The sequence below is a fragment of the Berghia stephanieae genome, chromosome 1 (genome assembly GCF_034508935.2).
Source record: "Berghia stephanieae isolate SIO BIC M18660-M18661 chromosome 1, UCSD_Bste_1.3, whole genome shotgun sequence".
Classification (NCBI taxonomy): domain Eukaryota; kingdom Metazoa; phylum Mollusca; class Gastropoda; order Nudibranchia; family Aeolidiidae; genus Berghia; species Berghia stephanieae.
This window is the reverse complement of record NC_088360.1, coordinates 83,627,213-83,647,212: the sequence shown is the minus strand read 5'-3', so window position 1 is coordinate 83,647,212 and position 20,000 is coordinate 83,627,213. Positions and strand designations below refer to the sequence as shown.

The window sequence follows — 20,000 nt, the reverse complement described above, 5'->3', positions numbered from 1 at the left end:
TTTTTTACCCTAAGCGGTGAAGTCCCAGGTTTGAAAGTTTTTCACAAGATGCTGGTCATTTTAATCATTCTATATTTGAAGGACAAGCTTTCTGGCCAAAATTTTAAATACATGTTGCCCGGCTATGTTGTCCCGGTGTATGACACTCGCCTTTGGATCGTAAGGCCCTGTGTTCGCTCGCTTTGAGTGAACCATAGTTAAGACCTTTGAAAAGGCTCTTTGCTTACTTTCATTCACGTGCTGCTCAGGTATAAAATGAGTACCTGGCCGTTAACAGCGTTGTCTCTGTCGGAAAAAAATGTAATTTCGCCTAACAGGCGTCATGTCTCGCCATACACATGAAGAATTGCTGTTGGCTATATCAGGGACCTCTTGTAACGCGCTTAGAGCATGTTTAGTGGATATTGCGCTATAAATAAGCTCGTGTTTTATCAATGGTCCCGTTCCGCAACATACTATTAGATTGTCCAATGAAATCATTTTGAATGATTAACAATTAAATAATCCGTCAAGGTGTGACAATCAGCATTGAAATGGTTGATGATTGAATTTCTGCTGTCTGCTTTAAAAATATTGACTCAATATTATATAACCAAACCAATTTTATCTCTTCCTTTTTCTCACCTGTCAATTATTTTTACCTCTTCGATCTTTTTAAAACTAATTTTACATTGACATTCAATAGCAAAAATATTGCCAAAAACTATCATCTCATCAGCACATAATAAGCAAAACGAATAAGATAACGTTACGTTTTGCTCCATAAACAATTTGCATTCCATACCTTTGTAATTCAAACTTTCATTTTGTGAATTTGGATCTTTCAACAATTCTAGATTATGCAGGTGATCTGAGAGTTTGTTTAAGACAAATATTACGGGGTAAAATCTTATGTATAAAGAATATTCATATTGACATTTCTACCATCACGCTTTTAATGCAATAAAATTAACCACAAAGATGGACATACTAAATAATTACCGTCCCATGAAGGTAGATAAAATCTTGTTTGTTAGACATACAGAATTGTGGAACCAATAAGAAAATAGTTTAAGGAGAAAGAGACAACACAGCTATGCACTTGATGCTAGCGAAAATAAAAGGAAATAAATAATTCAAGTTTTGTTTGACGCAAACCAGAACTTGAGATATGACTTAACAGATTTTTAACGGTTGTTGAAATACACATATCTGTAATGGATTTCAGCATGTCCACCATTTTGTGTGATCATTACTTTGCTGTGTGCCTCAAAATCTCTCCAAGTGTTTTTGAGCATTTCTTCCATCGATAAACGTGGTGACAACAAAAACTTAAATGATTTCTTTGTGAACTGAAACAAATTGCATTATGATATCTTTATTATTTTCATAATAAATACGATTTGTTATTGTTTCCAGACTTCTGGGGCACCCTGTATTTCTTGTACTTACTTTTTTTCAAAATCTGTCTGTTCTTATAAACAGAAGTGGGCTAGTTTTGATGTGATAATGACATGGATACTCGTTCGGGCCGTTAGGTCCCTGAGAATTGAGTCCCAATGGGCGATTCACAGTTGATTCCTTTGAAAAAGTTTTTTATTTACATTCTCTCATGGTGTAATGTGAGTACCTTGATTTGCTTTATCTTTGGTGGGGTTTTTTTTTTAATTAAGCAAAACAAATGCAGAGCTCATTGATCTTGCTAATAAAATATATTCATTTCAATTATTTTGGTTAGAAAATTATATTCTTAGCCTTGAGATTTCAATTTGACATGGAGGGTTCAATAAGACATGTATTTATTCACTGGTCTGATAGCTCAAATTGTTATGGGCTCATTGTTGTAATAGAAATGCTCTCAAGCCAACGCAAAATATTGTCCATTGCAACCAAACAACCAGCCCGTAATTACGTTCGGCTATCAGACCTACAAATGCTTTGATGCTAGCTTAATCTACCCATAATATGAAATTAACAACTTCAGCTAAAATGAAACAGTGTTTCCTTTGTGCATTATTATGCATTGAATTTCCCTATAGAATATCCCCGATCTACATAATAAATACTTTTCAAATATTATATATCTAAGTCAAAGTGATACTAAGCTGCCAGAAGCTGTGAACTGTAAAAAGTAATATACTAAAATGAATATATAACAACAAACAAAAACAAAATATAAAACAAGGAAAGTTTCGGACTCAAAACTGTTCTTTTTTTTTTACATTCCAATAGCCTATTACTTACAGAAGGGAGGTGCCAACTATTTCTCTGTCGTCTATCAGGTTTTTAAGCAATGTAATTTTGTATTTATGGATTTTGTTGTTGGTTAAAGAAGCTTTTTGAGCCCGAAACGCTCTGTGTTTGGTATTCTGTTCTTTCTTTTTTTTTTTTTTTTTTTTTTTTTTTTTGAAGCTGATAATTATTATTAATGTTTGTTTATTAGACATTATAGTAATATATGCCTGCACCATCTATAAACGCTTCTCTAAATTTAAATTACTCTACTTTCTCTACACCTACTTACTCTAGTTTCTCTAGGCCGCTGAAGACACAGGTTATAAAATAAACCAGAGAAACATCTCCATTAATATCTTGTTCATTTTATGGTCGTAGGTATGTCTTGCCTTGCACAGTTTGGTGTGCACTGACATGACACAATTTCACATATTATTTGGCCGTAAAAACTCTTACTTTATTCTAGATCCATCGATCGATTAAAATTAACACCAAGTGGTCAACGTATTCTTAAGCCAGAGACTTTAAAAAAGAGCAGATTTTGGAATGAATGAGAAATTTGAAGTCGATCAAGTAGTAAAAGTTTACTGGCCAAAATTTATAACGTTGTTATGTCAGAAATGGACAGATTTACCTTGAACTAGGCAGGCTGGAATGATAACTGAAATGCAACGAACACAGAGAAAAAAAATAGTTCCATAGGGATAACATCAGCAGACGGTGCTGTGATAATGTATTTTTAACCAGTTAACTGCTGTACAGTGGAAAAACTCTTATTTTTAAATTTGCCCAGAAAACGTGTCCTTCAAGTAATGATCGATTTAGATGACCCTCATCCTGACAAAAATTCTCAAACCTGGGACTTTAGGACGAATTTTCTGCCCATTTTTAATGCGATGTTTTCCAGAGTACGGCAGTTAACTGGTTAAAAGCAAAGTTTAGGGTTACCAGATATTATGTTTTGTTTTGCCAAAATATCTGTCCTGTCGTACTCTACACATGGAAGTCTCAGATTTGAGAGTTAAGACAAAATGAGGGTCATTCTATTCGATCAATATTTTAAGGACAAGTTTTATCACCCAAACAATTATAACACACTCTCCAATAGATAATAACATTAAAGTCAGAATGTTTTGTCTTCTGTCGGCCGACTGATCAATCTCACTTCGCCATCAATTGATGCATTGTAAAACCTTCTTGATTTCATTACTTAATCAAATCATTGATACATTTCTTTTCTATTTTCTTTGGTAAATGTTGAAATGTAATGCCTATGGCACTTTATGCCGACAAAAAGGCTTTTATTTTTCATTCCGGCCAGAAAACCTTTACGTCAAATATCGACAAGTCTGACGTATTCTGAAAATAAGAATTAATTCCGGCCAGACTCCCGTCCTTCCAATATCGATCGATTAAAATAATCCTCATCTTGCCAAAAACTCTCAAATCAGTATCGGCACGAATTTACTGGAGAAAATTTAGGAGAAAACCTGTCACTTGCCGTACTTTGGAAAGACACGTATTTAAAAGTTTAGCCAGAAAACTCGTCCTTCAAATATCGATTGATTTAAATGACCTTCATCTTGACAAAACTCTCATTCTGGGACCTCGAGAGAATTATGAAATTTAAGTCTGATTTGTTTTTCTTTTTTAGTTTAAGAAACGGAATTAAATTTTTGAGATTTAAAAAAAATATAAAGTTTATTATTTAGCTTCGATTTTAATAGCAGATCGTTTTATAAAAATTAAATTGGGCACAATTTGATTTAAATATAGCTCTTAGGACTGTGAAACTGTGGATGCGCCATCCTTAAGAATAATCAAAGTCTATATTATAATTATTAAAATAGATTTATCCTGCTTGTGTTGGCTTCGAGTCACAATAATACAACTCTCCATTTCTTAATTATATATTTGTGTGTGGTTTTTGTTTCGGTTTGTTTTCTTCTTTTGGATTTATTTTTTGGGTTTTTTGGGTTTGTTTTATTTATTTTTTTTTTTGTTTTTTTTTCTTTTGTCTTGTTTTGTTTTTTGTTTGTTTTTTTTTTTTTTGTTTTTTTTTTTTTTTTTTTGGGGGGGGGGGGGGGGGGGGTTCACGTTTTTTTTTTGGGGGGGTGTTTGTTTTTTGTTTTGTTATTTTGTTTTTTGATTTGTTTTGTTTGTTTTTTGTTTTTTGTTTTTGTTTTGTTTTTGTTTTTTTTTTTGGGAAGGGGGGGGGGTAGGAGTTGGGTTTTTTATTATGTTTTAGGGGAGGGTTGTTAACTTTTAGGGGACGCTTGATGGGAAAAATGTTTGACTTGTCTCTTATCTGCCATTATAGATTTTATAAAGACCATCCGAAAGAGAGGGAGGGGTGGGGGAAGAAAAAAAATCTAGCCTGGTATGCCATTTTCTTAATTGGTGAAACTTTCAGATCAGAGACGGAACAATTCCGGAAAGATTAATAAAATAATTTACAGAAGTTCTCGTCAAATTGAGATTTTAAAGATAAATAGTGGCACACCTGAAATAACAGTGTATACAATGATCGTTTATGTTTTAAGTGTGTGATCTCAAGCACAGGTAAGGAATATTATACGTGTGCACTGGTGAGTTCATGAATGTTTTCTCTCTCTCTCTCTCTCTCTCTCTCTCTCTCTCTCTCTCTCTCTCTCTCTCTCTCTCTCTCTCTCTCTCTCCCTCTCTCCTTTTTTTTTTTGTTCTTTCTCTATGTACATTTTTTTTCGTGCGCCCATTCTCACACAAACACACACAAACACACACAAACACACACAAACACACCAATGTCGACATTCTTTCAGCAAGAGAATTGAGTCAAATCCAAATCATTTCAAACCAGTCGCAGAAGTCTACATAGTAGTGTGCCGTGTAGCATGGAAATCATGAAGATGATAAACATGGATATCGACATCTATACTGCCGTACTCTGGATAGGAAAAACACATATTTAAAAATTTGACAAAGAAACTCGTCCTTCAAATATCAATCGATTTAAATCACTCTCATCTTAGCCAACATGAGAGCCATTTAAACCCATCGACATTTGAAGGACCAGTTTTCTGGCCAAAATTTTAAATATGTGTATTTCCAGAGTAAGGCAGTATAGGGATATATATATGTATATATATATATATATATATATATATATATGTGTGTGTGTGTGTGTGTGTGTGTGTGTGTGTGTATATATATATATATCCTGTTTGTAACATCTTTAAGATGAAAACTTTACAGCCAATATACTTTAAACGTGGACATAATAAGAATACATCATGTTTTATAATTTGTTTATTTTGATCTTCCTCTCAATGCGTCCCAATTCTATTGGCCATGGCAACCTACAAGAAAATTCAACTTATTTTCGATTTTTTTTTCTTCGTGTGTTTTGTAGTTTTTGTGGCGTGATGGATTCACTAGCCGCTTATAATTTTATGATAGTTACGGGTTTCAACATCAAGTATGGGAGCAGTATAAACATTATCTTTGATAAAGCCCTATAGGAAAGATTCAAATGGAGAAATGTCTCAGACCCAGGAAGCCGGGGCAATCGAGTTTATCTCTCCCAATCCATCTGTCCGAAAACGCGTCGGTCGTTAAGAAATTCGTAAACGATCTGTCTCCAGTGTGGAGGAAAACCATCTTACTGGCTTATCTACATGAAACTGGGGTGCAACATAACATTATATTTTCTCGGTAAAGAATAATAGTCCAATAATTTTTGTGTGGATCTGCCAACATCTATTGGTCTGTCTCTTTTTCTCAATTACATTTTTTGCAGATAGATGATAGATAGATAGATAGATAGATAGATAGATAGATAGATAGATAGATAGATAGATAGATAGATAGATAGATAGATAGATAGATAGATAGATAGATAGATAGATAGATAGATAGATAGATAGATAGAACTGATAGGCACTTTTCTTTACGAATCTGTAGACTGGGTTATAGACTGATTAATAAATACAAAGGGACAACAAATTCCACCGTGGGAGATGTTAATCGGAAAAGAGATAAATATAGATAGATAGATAGAGAGAGAGAGAGAGAGATAGAGAGAGAGAGAGAGCGAGAGAGAGATAAATATAGATAGATAGATAGAGAGAGAGCGCGCGCGCAAGAGAGAGAGAGAGAGAGAGAGAGAGAGAGAGAGAGAGATATATATAGTGAGATAGACCGATCAACTGATAGATAGATAGATAGATAGATAGATAGATAGATAGATAGATAGATAGATAGATAGATAGATAGATAGATAGATAGATAGATTGATTGATTGATTGATTGATTGATTGTTTGAGTGATTGATAGATAGCTGGAGAGAGAGAGAAAGAGAGAGAGAGAAAGAGAGAAAGAGAGATATAGAGGGCGAGAAAGAGAGGGGGAGGGAGTGGGGAGGAAGTAGTAAGCGATCGAGAAGAGGAAAGATAGGGAAAGCCTAATAGACTGTTCCTCCGACTAAAATTTCTTTGTTCTTGAATTATGTTCCCCTCATTTGTTTATTTCTTTGACAGCGAGGGCACTCACCACCCGTGATGTTATCTTTAATGATATAGATTATCTAAAAGTCGGTCGTTTAAGATCATCAAAGGAAGACAAGCTGCCCAATTAGTTGAACAGAAAATCTTTAAGTGATCCTGATGAAATAATCAGCGAAATGATGGGAGTGGGAAAAGAAATGTTCATGTACAAAATAAGCTAGACTAGGTCCAAGATTTGAACAATCATTTTATTATTTTTTTTTAATAATATTTAGAGGAGAGGGTAGAGAACCTCCCGTTACCTTTATCATAGGCTAAATGGCTGAAATTTCGCGTGTGTGTGTTGTCTTTTTTTTTTTTTTTTGCATGAGAGGTTAACTGAAAAGGGGTCACATTTTATATGATAGTGAATGTGAAGTTTGTTCTTTTATACGATTCGGAGACATGGTCAGTGACTAAAACCACCACAAATAATATTCAAGAATTCATAAACAAATGCCTCAGAAACATTCTTACTATCAGATGGCCATCCATCATCACAAACGAAGAACTACACCAATCACCTTTCGAAACTGAAATGAAGAAAAGGTAATGGGGCTGAATTGACCATACACTCAGGAAGCCTGCAAGCAATATCACCAGGAAGGCTTTGGACTGGAACCCGCAAGAAGAGAGGAGGGCTGGTCGACCAAGAGCAGACATTGAGAAGAACCATTGAGACTGAGTTGAAGGAAGCTGGACAAACCTGGGCCCAGATAAAGAAGACCTCCAAAAACCGAGTCAGATGTAAGAGTGCTGTTGCGGCCCTGAAATCAAGAATCAGGAATCAAGACGCTTAAGTCAAGTAAGTCAAAAGGTATAAAAGATCCAGTGCTACGTTTACTCCCATGAGCTCGAGTCATCGGTGGGATTGGGATTTCTGACCCAGAAGGACATCGGCCTTACAAATGTTTTAATTCATTTTGCCGAAAAAAAAAACATTAATTCAAATATCGATCGTTTAAAACGAATTCAAAATGTCAAATAGCTCTCAAACCTGAGACTTCATAGAAGTCTGGGAGTTTTCGTCTTTTTTACAAGTTGAGGTTCATTTTAAGCGATCCATATTTTAACTAATATTAAACAGGCCAGAATTAGAAAAAAAATGTAATATTCATATTACATCTTTGTTATGTTACTCAAATCAAAATAGTCTTTTTTTTTTTTACTTTGGCTTTGATATAGTTCAATGTCTAATCTGCTCTAGCGTTTTGCAAGGGACCCCAAGCCAAATTAACGTGTGGGGTGAGACATGACGCCTATCAGGCGTTACTACAACTTTATTTTAGACTGAGACAATACTTTTACCGACAGGGTACTCATTTACACCCGAGAGCGGTTAGAGAATGTGAGTAACGGGCCTTTTTCCAAGGACTTTACTTTGTACTTCCCAGAGCGCGACATGAATCATGGACCTACCATTTCGACGAAGGCGAGTGTCATACCACAAGACGACAAAGTTGTTTACTTACCGATTCCCGGAATCACGATATTGAGGATGCACAGAATGACGGCCAATGGGAGGGGCATGCAGGGGATGGCGTTGTACAGGGGACCGTGTCTCTCCGTCACTTCCAGTATCTCAGCATCCTCTCCAAAGGCAGACGAACCCCTTGCCCCTCGGCCATGACCGACTGGTCCTCGCACGATGTGACCGCTTGACATTTTGTCACTGTGATGATGATGATGATGAAGATGATGACGTTGTTTTTGACGTTAAAGTCGAGATGACTCGATGAGTAGTTAAGATCCGAAGGTCAGAATTACAACATCAGCAATTGCACCACACCATAAACGATGTTCATGTGAAAATCCTATCTTACAGAATGGTTTTTGTCCAAAAGAACGAAGGCAAATAATATCGCAAGCTGCTTTGTCTACAAATCCAAAAAAAATACTTATCTACATCAATGAATTACTTTTAAGACGGCCAGTGTCATGAGAGGGACATTTTTTTCTGAAAAAAATTACTTTAATGATAAGTTATGTTTTATATTAAGATATACAACTACAACATTAATAATTAGATGCAACTGTTTTAGTACCAACACTCATTAGTTTTACAATTAATTTATATTTAATGTCAAAAGTCATTGAAGACTGAGAATTTTTTGGAATTGAAATCCTTCACAAAGAAACGCTATGTCTTGATTTGTTGACCCGTGTGTAAGTTGATTTGTTTCAACCTCTGAGCACATCAAAAGAATATCCAGTCTTCTAACAGGAACGAGTTTTCCATGCGTGAATATTGCGTGTAGATTATCCAGGTTACAGGAATTTTGAGAATTGATCGAGCTTCAACTTATGCTAAATTTGGAATAGATTGAAACAAGCAATTAAGATTACTTTTTTTTATCTATAGAGCAACATAACATGTCTCTATGAGAAGAAAAGTATAAATAATATTATAGGCTATGCGGTTTTGTGTGTGTGTGTGTGTGTGTGTGTGTGTGAGAGAGAGAGAGAGAGAGAGAGAGAGAGAGGAAGAGACTTTTTTATGTTCGAGTGCGCGCGCGCGTGTGTGTGTGTGTGTGTTGTGTGTGTGTGTGTCTGTTGTGTGTGTGTGGTTTAGATGTGTGTGAGGAAACCGCACTTTCAACTCCATAATATTCGAGTGAGCGTTTGTTTCAATGTTCTTGTTTTGCTTTGTTTTGTTTTTTCCTTTTATATTTTTTCCTTGTTTATTTGTTTGTTTGGGGAGGGGGGGTTGTTTGTTTGTTTTTTTTAGATGTTTTTTTAAAATCTTTTAATTGGAGTTAATAATCGCGTGAGAAATATGTTCCAAAATGCGTGCCTACATTATTTGTGAGTTTGATCATCTATTGTAGATGCACGTATTGTTTTTGTAAGATTAGTAATAGTTCAAGGACACGTGTATTTAAGTGAAATGTTCCATGCGTAAATTCGCGTCTATATACGTCACTGTATTTCATTCTTAAAAATAAAAACGGAAATCTTTTTGTTTTACTTTTTCTCCAATCTTTTCATTTTCTTTGAATGTTTACATGACTCTTATTAGTACGATTATTGATACTTTGCAATTAGTCAAAAAAAAAACTCAAAACATCCGCCAGCCAGGTATAACGTAGCAACGCAGAGAATCATGTGTAGCCTTGAACATTTATGAATTTATAATATGACTGATAGAATTTAGTGAGAACTATTCATAATAATGGCTGTCTAAAAACAATAACACAGAGCTGAGTGGCGTTAATTTCGTTCCATCTATAATTATTTGTTTTGTTTTTGTTTTGTTTTTTAATAATTGTTTTTTTTTTCTGCTTTCAATCATTTCTTGTTTACAATAGCTAGATTCAAAAACTCATCAGTTCCCACCATTATCACAAACACAATTGTCGCCACTTCCAACCCATTTAAATTCCACACCTGACTTCAACGTGAACCAAAAATGCAAAATGAAAAGAAAGAAAATAGAAAGAAAAATGAAACAAAACGAAAGTAAAAACAAAGACAAGCAAAGCAAGATTGTTGAAATATTGTAACTGTCATTTTTTTAAATGATACTTTGTAGTAAAGCGAGCTTGGTGTAAATTGCATGAGACGAAATTTTACAAATCTCAGAGAGAGGGGAATATTCTACTATATTCTGAAAAAAAATCACATTTATAAAATGCTGTCAAGAAAATTCGTCCTTCAAATATAGATGGGCTAAAATACCCTCATATTGTCAAAAAAAACTTGGGACTTTAAATATATATATATATATATATATATATATATATATATATATATATATATATTATATATATATATATATATATATATATATATATTGATTGAATGGTACTTTAATTAGTCAAAAAGTCTCAAATCTGAGATTAAGTTGGGGTTGTTGGTTTTTTGGGGGTTTTTTTGGAGGAGGGGGGTTATTTGTTTTGTTTTGTTTTTTTTATTTTTTTTTTGTTTTGCTTATTTGTTTGCTTTTTGTTTCTTTTCTTTAGGATTGGGGGGGGGGGGGGGGGTGGGTTGGGGTTCGGGTTTTCTCCCAATGTAATTTGTAAAATGCACACCGGTACTCCCACCCCCCCCCCCCCCAATAACGATAACCAATCACCTCTCTAGAGCATAATGTAGCCTAAGACTCTGAGTATAGGTTGCAATGGGAATAACAAAGCAGAGAAATATGTTTAAGTTATGCTATATACTACTGAGAAGGACACTCATTTCATAGAAAATATTCCAATTTACTGAAACCACCTTAAAGAAATGATTAAATAAACTCCATTTATTAATCCCCAAGATTTGTCTTTAGGGTCTATTCCAAGGGAAGACTGGAATAACCCAGCCGTCAGCCGCAGTGCAGCGCCGCAAATTGAGCTAGGGCGATGGCGGGTAGTCGAACTTGGTACCGATTGGGTACGAAGCAAAGACCGTAACGCTGAGCCACGTTGTCCCATTAATTGCCATTAACCTTCGAATGAGATCTCAATACCTATGTTTTGACTCGCTTTAAAGAAGGAGGAGGAGGAGGAGGAGGAGGAGGAGGAGGAGAGGAGGAGGAGGAGAAGAAAAAGAAGAAAAAGAAGAAGAAGAAGATTAAGAGTCGTTTATATATTTTGTCATAGGGCAAAGCTGTTACGTTCATTTATGTTATAATTTGTATCTGTACAAAAAAAATGTCATAATTTTGTGCATGAATAGTTGACTGGTTTATCCTGACATTGTGTATCTAATGGAATCAGACAGTCGTGACGTGATTACATAGAAAAATAACCATGCAATATTTCTCTCCGATAAATTGACCATGTCAGCCATTTTCATTATTGTTTTTCACTATTTCTAGCCTCTATCAGTTATATTTGCCCAGACGAAACGGAAGATGGACCAAACAGAAAGAGTGTTAAGTCACTGATTGAAATAGTGTGAGCGGCGAGTTAGGAATGACTGGCACTGCGAGAAGTCCAAATGGAGGATCGCATGGAAAGACATCGCCCCAAAGACGGATCGTATTTCCCCTAGAAGTCTAGACATGGAACTGGTTAATTTCTATTTATTTATGCGGGACATTGAGTAATCAGAGAGAGAGAGAGAGAGAGAGAGAGAGAGAGAGAGAGAGAGAGAGAGAGAGAGAGAGAGTACGTGGGAAGGAACGTATTGGATAGACAATTAGTGGGAAAGAGGAAAAAGGGACGCCCAAAGACGAGATGATTGGATTGGGTAAAGAACGATATGAAAGAACTGGGCCTGGAGGAGGAGGAGGAATCAAGGAATAGAGATGCATGGAGATGTGGAATTCATTATGGCAACCCTGCAAATTGTGGGATAAACTGAAAGAAGAAGAAAAAAGATTGGCAAATTTAAATAGTCATTCAAAACCATACGACCCATGGAGCCCCAGATCATTCCGTTTTCTAAAGTATGAAAGGGACAATAGCAATTTATTTCTATCCTTTTGATAGGACGCTAGGCTATCGCAAAGTACTTTTACTCAGCTTTCCAAAGACCCACTGGGTGGACTGAGGGGGGGGGGGAGTCAGAAAAATAATCTCAGCTGCCTACGGGATCGATTTCGGTTTCCTATGTGTCCGAAGAGAGAGAGAGGCTTGACCAACTGAGTTACCTGACCCCCTGGATTAAATAAGATGACTCGCAAAGTCCAAGGTTTGAGAGTGTTTGCCAAGATAAGAGTCATTTAAATCGTCGATGTTTCAAGGACGAGTTTTCTGGCCAAACTTTTTAATACATATATTCCAGAGTACTGCAATTAGCTGGTTAAAAATGTTAAGGCATTCTACTTCATCATTAAACCGTATGAAAAGCATAATTCTTAAAATGAGTTTCACCTCAATTTGCTAGAGAGGTGTCCCTCAAACAGACGGCCCTTCGAAAAAGAAAAAGCTCATGACTGTGCCAAGCCGTGGTATTTGGAAAGACGGCAGTTTTCATCAATAAATAAATCCATTCAAAATTGAAGGATCATCTTCTGATTTATTCAAATTGATATTTTAAGCCGACTTGAGCCCGGAGAAGTTTTTTTAAAGTATTTAAAACGTTTGACTTTTTTTTAAATATTTGAGGTTTATTCGGACACTCATTGCAGAGCTAGTTTCTTTACTCAAGATATCATATCTCCAATGTGTGTCTCCATCTCTTCTTTATAATTTCTAGTTTTCACACGATCTTTTTTGTCTTGTTATAGAACATCTTCAATGCTGATATGATTTGCCATTTTGACATGGTCCTATCGTCTAAACACGGCCTCATTGTGCGAATATGTCGTGTTGTGGGTTGACACTCGCTTTCGGATCAGAAGGTCCTGGGTTCGAGCCTCGTTTGGAGCATAGTTGAGTCCTTGGAAAAGGCTCTTTACTCACAGACTCTCACCTTACTCCGGTGTAAAATGAGTACCTGGTCGTTAACAGCGTTGTCTCTGGCGGGGAAAAAATGCAATATCGCCAACAGGCGTCATGTCCTGTTCTACATGTTACTTGTTGCTTTTTGTTAGGGACCCCTTTTAAAGCGTTTTGAGCACGATTAGTGGATATTGCGCTATATAAAAGCTCAAGTTTTTGGGGGATTTTTAAACACGGCATCATATCGGGATGATAGTAATGCTAAAACATGAATTTTAAGCTTACCCCATAAGATATTAGGTCCCAGGTTTAATCGTTTTTGCCAAGATGAGTTTCATTAAAATTAATCGATATTTGAAGGATGAGTTTTCTGGCCAAAGTTTTAAATACGTCTTTTTCCAGACTACGGCAGTTAACTGGTTAAATGGATGCCCCGTCATTGAGGAAAGTTTTGTTTCTTAAACTTCATAAAAGCTATACTATCTCAAATCTGACCATTTGACTTTAAACTGAATTTTCTTCATCAAGTGTATTCCTGTTAATAGAAGATTGACGTGGTGGTTTACATTTGTGACCCTCTAGAGCACTAGAGCATTTATAATTTATATAGTGCAATATTCACAAAACGTGCTCAAAGCGCATTACAAGGGGTCCCTGACCAACAGCAACACGTAACATGTAGAACGAAACATGACGCCTGTTAGGCGATCTTACATAATTGCATTTTTCCCGACAGAGACAACGCTGTTAACGGCCAGGTACTCATTTTACACCTGAGTACGGTGAGAGAATGTGAGTAAAGAGCCTTTTCCAAGGACTCAACAATGCGCCGAGCGAGGCTCGAACCCAGGGACGTTCCGATCCGAAAGTGAGTATCATACCACAAGACCAAATAACTGCAATATTATGTCGTGATGAATCAGGTGCTGAAATTTGAATTTAGAGACACAAATATGAGACTTGGTGTTAATATCTATTCGTTGTGGTGCAGCACAATAATAATTCTTACAATGTAAAAGATCCAAAGATCATATTTTGTAACATATTAATTGTAAATTCACCCTTAATGAATGATCTGATTCACCACGAAATACTGTTTTGTGACGACAGGTCACATTTTATATTCAATATTCGCCACAAAACAGCCGGATCAGAACCTCTGTTTTATGCGATTATCCAGGTGTCCGATCCATTTATCAACGCAGGTGCTACCCTGCCATTCTATGACGAAACACTTTTCTCTCACTCTGACCATCATACTGTTTATTTATATAATGATGGATTTGGACCACCATCTAATTGGTCAAAAAGTCTAGACTTTAAAAATAGTTTTCTGATTGGTCTTTTGAGTTTCACAAGATGTGATAAAAGCATGTATTTATCAATTTGAGTTTCACAAGTCACTTTTTAAATATTATCATCATCTCTTTTTTTAATTTGAAAATGACCTGGAACCGTTCACCTTTGGCCAACAGTATTGACTAAATCCCAAGCAATTACCCTTGCCTTACCTGTATACTTAATTAAAGCCATAATGTTACCTGTCTTTTTAGGTAAAGCATTGTAAAAATCAACGCCTTATAATCCGAAACTGATTTAGTACTTTTCAAGGAAGAAAACTAAATTAATCATATTTTTCTGTGACTGTCCGTCCAAACTTACACGATAAGTTCTGATCTTAACGTTGCTTGAAATTGATCCCCTAATTGCTTAACACAAGTAAACCAGCAATTTCTACTCCTTTTTGTAAAATCATGAAATAAAATAATGTATAAAAAAACATTTGACAACTCTCGTCATCTCTGAACTTTAAAAATTTACTCGAAAATCATAATTTGTTACTTTTGGGGGTATCCAAAACAAAAACAGAAAAATAGCTTATATATAGTGCAATATCCAATAAACTTGCTCAAAGCGCTGTACAAGGGGTCTCTGGCCTATAGCAACGCTTAACATGTAGGACGGGACATGACGCCTGTCAGGTGATATTAATACATTTTTTTCGGACAAAGAAAACGCTCTTAATGATACTCAATTTTACACCCGAGTTCTGCGAGAGAATGTGAGGAAAGAGCCTGTTCCAATGACTCAACTAACTATGCTCCGAGCGAGGCTCGAACCCAGGATTTTCCGATCCGAAAGCGAGTGTCATACCACAAGACCAAATAGCCACACAAAATTATTTTTTACAATTTTGAATGGAGCTAAGTTAGCGCATGTGTAAGAACAATTTACTTTTCTATTGAATATAAAGGACAATCATAAACAATCCTCTCCACAATTTGGATAGAACATTCATCTCTTGCAGAGTACGTTCGGGTAGATCATATTTAAATCCAGCTAAATTATAAATACAGTACTCGTTGGATTATAACACGCTCTCGGGAGAAACCCAAACGCAAGCTAGAATCGGAGTGTGCCGAAATCCGATTGTTATAGGTAATCAATACATTTTGTCACCCAACTCTAGAGTGTTGTATTGCAGAGCGTGTTGGAATTCGGAGGTGTTAGAATCCACAGGGTACTGTACTTCGGTGGGGTGCGGGGCCTGAGAATTTTCTGTTTGTCGCCATCACTAAAACCTAAGTCATTATATGTCACTCAGTCAGCTTAATTATTGAACCGTTGGATCAATGCTTAAGGCACACAAAAATGAATGCCATTATATAATGTATTTGTTATTATATATAACAATTAAATACAATTACTACCAATTTTCGCTCGATGGATGCAATCCAAACAATGAAAATTAACATAATGCAATACACGCATGCATTTTAAATTCCATTGTGGTTGCTGTTGTGTGCTCTTTGTATTATTGTTGTCAAAGCTAAATAGCAAATAAATGTTTATGTGAATAATGAGAGGTTATTAAATCAGGGTGAATGCACGTGCCAAATGGATTAACAATTTAGATACATCTAATTGTGTTTTGTTTGTTCTTAATGACATAAACATCTTTCAGTCTGGAATTTTTGACATTTTAAAACTTTCTAGATATTTGTATATGGAAAATAGATATTTCTGGCCTTGAAGATTTCCTTTTTTTATTGTTTCTTTCTGTTTGTTTGTTTGTTTGTTTGTATTTGGGAAGGGTTATATCGTGGGGAGGGGGAGCTTTATGGATTTGTTTTATTTTTTTTTTTATGTTTCCTTTTATTTTTGTTTGTTTGTTTGTTTTGTTTTGTTTCGTTGGGATTTTGGGGATTTTGATATTACAACTTTTTCGGTCAGAGACAACGCTGTTAAGATTTTAAACCTGAGTACGGCGAGAGAGTGGGAGTAAAGAGCCTTTTCCAAGAACCGAACTATGCGCGGGACTCGAACCCAGGACCTACAGATTCGAAGGCGAGTGTCACACCAGTAGACTAGATAGCACACTCTATCCTAAACTGATAAACAACATACGTTTTTTTTAATCAGACCCTGAACGAAGACTTTTACTCCTAATATCAACCAATTAAAATTTTTTTAATGAATAAATAAAATACCTCTTATTCCTCCCAGAGGGTAAATTTGTCTTTATGTTTATTCCAAGGGAAGAATGGAATAACTCAGGTCCCAGCCGCAGTGCAGGGCCGCAAACTGAGCCACTGCGAGGTGACTTCCTCAAGGCCACACAGCCCAGTAGTTATTGGGTATTTGAACTCGATACCTTTCGGTTACGAAGCAACAACCGTACCGTTGGGCCGCGCTGCCCCATTTCTTTTTATTTGTTTGTTTGTTTGTTTGTTTGTTTGGAAGGTGTATCCTTGATGGTGGGGGTGCTTTATTGGTTTGATTTATTTTTTGTTTGTTTCTTTTTCTTTTTCTTTTCTCCAACTTGTCAACAACTCAAACTTGACACTTCTTAAATCAAAGACTTCAAACATGTTGGGAGTTATCTTATTCCACCCATATTTAATTTGGAGTAATATATTTCCGATTTAAAATAAAAGACAAAAAACAAAGCTTGTTTTGTCAGAGTAGGGCAGAGCAATGGCTATGAAGGGTGGAAAAAGTAGTCTTTGGAGCCGGAGTTCATCCCGGTTTCTATAGCGCGTAACGGATAATAGCTTTTGCTTGCTATCCTTTAGAGAGGACGCTTGTCTGTCCATCAGATCCTAAAGACCCAGCAACCCGGTCACTGCTGGGTGGGCTGGGGGATCAGGAAAAAAATCTCGAGTGCACCTGAGATCGATCTCAGTCCCTTTGCGTGTGAATCGAATGCCCTACCAACTGAGCTATCGGGACTCCCAATGACTAAGAAGTCGGGTATAATTAAGCTCTGACAGTGAGTGAGAACTGTGATTTGCGATAGACCAAGATCCTATCCAAGGATTTGCATGCAGTTGTCCACTCCAAGCTACTTAATCCTAGATAAACCACGACACTTACGGTTCCAGAACTAAGGGGAAGACTATTATTATCACGATATATTCACTTGGACAGTCTATCTACTTTGAACTCAAGCAGGTTAGGTTGGCTTGGAAATCTATACTGCAAAAATTTAGCAAAACAATTTTTATTCATTTTTGGCCTGAAAAAAAAAACTGTCCTGCCTACTATTACGAAAATTTGTTTTGTTTTTTTTTTTGTTTTTTTTAAATTTTATTTATATGTTTGTTGTTGTTGGGGGGAGGGGTTGGTTTTGTTCTGTTTTCTCTTCTTGTTTTCTTTGGGTTTTTGTTTGTTTGTTTGTTTTTTGTTGATTTTTTTTTTATTTAATTTTTGGTTGTTTATTTTTGGGGTTTGAGTTTGAGTTGTTTCGTGGGTTTTTTGGGGTTTTTTTTTTTTTTGGTTTTTCTCTTTCTTGAGGGGGGGGGTTGTTTCGTTTTATTTTATTTTATTATATTTCTTTTCTTTTGTTGTTGTTGTTTAGTTTTATGATTAAATTTGATTGATTTTATTGGGGGGGGGGTTTGCTTCATTTTTTCTTCATTTTTGTTTTTGTGTTGTTTGATTTCCTCTTTTTTTCTTATTTAGCGGGGGGATAGGGGTGCGAATATGACTATTTTTCTATTTTGTTATTATTTTTTCCTTTTTTCTCTCGGGTACTAAATAGAAATGACAACAAATACGTGTTTTGTTTCTCATTGAGTCTTAAAAGATACGTTTTTGCCTTTGAGTTTGTAAATAGATTCTCTATTATTTTAGAGATTTCTTTCAGACAATGCCGATAACATTCATGAGCCTCCATTGTACAGGTACGAGTATTTTAGGGACCAATTACAACTCGGGTTTGGTTTTTTTTGTCTCAGTCAGCAGAGGTTTTAATGACCAGTATTATTTTAATATAGAGCCATTAGTTGATATTATAGTTACAGTGGATCTGGCGACCTAGATACTAAACGTGGTAGTGTTTTTCGTTTTCGCCCAGTGCTTTACCGATTTTCCTACTAATGGCCATTTCCTGTTCCTTAACCAATGAACTGCCGTACTCTGAAAAAAACACGTATTTAAATTTTTTGGCCAGAAAACCATTCCTTCAAATATCGGGCGATTTAAATGACCTTCATATTGGCAAAACCTCTCAACCTGAGACCTTGTGACATCTCAGGTTTGACCATTTTTGCCATGAAGAGGATCGTTTAAATCGGTTGATATTTGAAGGACGAATTTTCTGGCCAAATTTTCAATACGTGTTTTTTTCCAGAGTACGGCAGTTCACTGAATAATGAACACCGAGAGTGTTGAAATAGGGTAAATTCAATGATAATCACAAACAAGGGACATATATATACGGCTCTTACTTCCACGAGAGTATTTGTCTTTAGCGCATTAGAAACAAAGGGTAGTTTTGTTTGCTAGGATTTTTCTTACTCTATCAGTTCAGAATAGGTTTTAATTATTAGCATCATTATCGTCATCATCGTTATCATCTTCATCTTCATCGTTATCATCATCATCATCGTCATCATTATCATAGACGGACAAACACGATGAATGAGACACTTTAGACGAATTTGTCTATGGCGTCTCATCCATCGTGTTTTGTTGACAAAGGGGAAATCCAAAACGTTTACGTCAGCTGCCTTCGTAAATTAAACTAAAGCTTATTTTCCATCTTATCATTGTTATCTAATTCCTCCAGCTCCAAGCAGCTATATTTGCCTAAGAATTGTTGTATGATATTTGATTTTGTTTTTAAATATGGCCCACAGAGCATTCATAAATATATGAATTTTGACAATAACCGATGAAATGTTCATACACTGATTATAAATATCTGAACTCTGTCTTTAATACGTTATGGAACTGGTACTCAAACACCATGAGTAGCAAATTGTCATTGTTTAGGCCCCTTTTTAACACTCGATTATAAAAAAAAGTTATAGAAGAAAGGATAATTTTTTCACAATGGAAAATCCGAAATCCCTTTTGGTGGCGTGCTGGCAAAACGCTTGAATCAGTACAGTAAAGTTTCTTTTATTATGGTCATTTTATTGTGAGTTTGGTGAATAATCAACATGAAAACAGCTTTCGATAAAATGTTTGTTTATATTCTACTTGTAAACCATATCAGTCGAAAGTATGGTGTGTTGTTTGTTTTCTATTGATCCTTTATAGATAAACCTCAAAAGAATGAATTTTTGAAATGTTAAAATGTGTCTTACTTACTGACTGACTGAATTTGAATGGCAAAATGTTAGTACAAATAGCTCTGTATGATAGCCATGAACAACGCAACTACCGCATTATTTCATTCGTCTGTGGTGTTACATTCATCCTGTTTTGTTGATAAAGGGGAAACCCGAAACGTTCATTTTATCTGTTTTGGTATATTAAATTGAAACTTACATTCAATTTCACATTGTCATTTATTTCTTCGAGCTTCGAGCAGCAACATTTACATAAAACCAAGACACAAATCAATCTTCTCCATTACAAACAATATTAAAAGGAGCCCATAATTGCGTCCGGTTATCAGACCTATAAAATATGTTCACGTCGCACTTAACCAAAAGGC

General features: G+C 35.7%; 1 protein-coding gene across 1 annotated transcript in view; it reads right to left on the bottom strand.

Moving 5' to 3' along the window:
* LOC144959399 (protein stum homolog) overlaps window positions 1-20,000 on the bottom strand; it is a 134,999-nt gene that overhangs the window by 76,004 nt on the left and 38,995 nt on the right. The window contains exon 2 of the mRNA XM_078891980.1: window positions 8,210-9,044. Within this exon, the coding sequence (XP_078748106.1) occupies window positions 8,210-8,402 (193 nt within the window). The 5' untranslated portion in view covers window positions 8,403-9,044. The remainder of the gene's footprint in view (window positions 1-8,209; window positions 9,045-20,000) is intronic.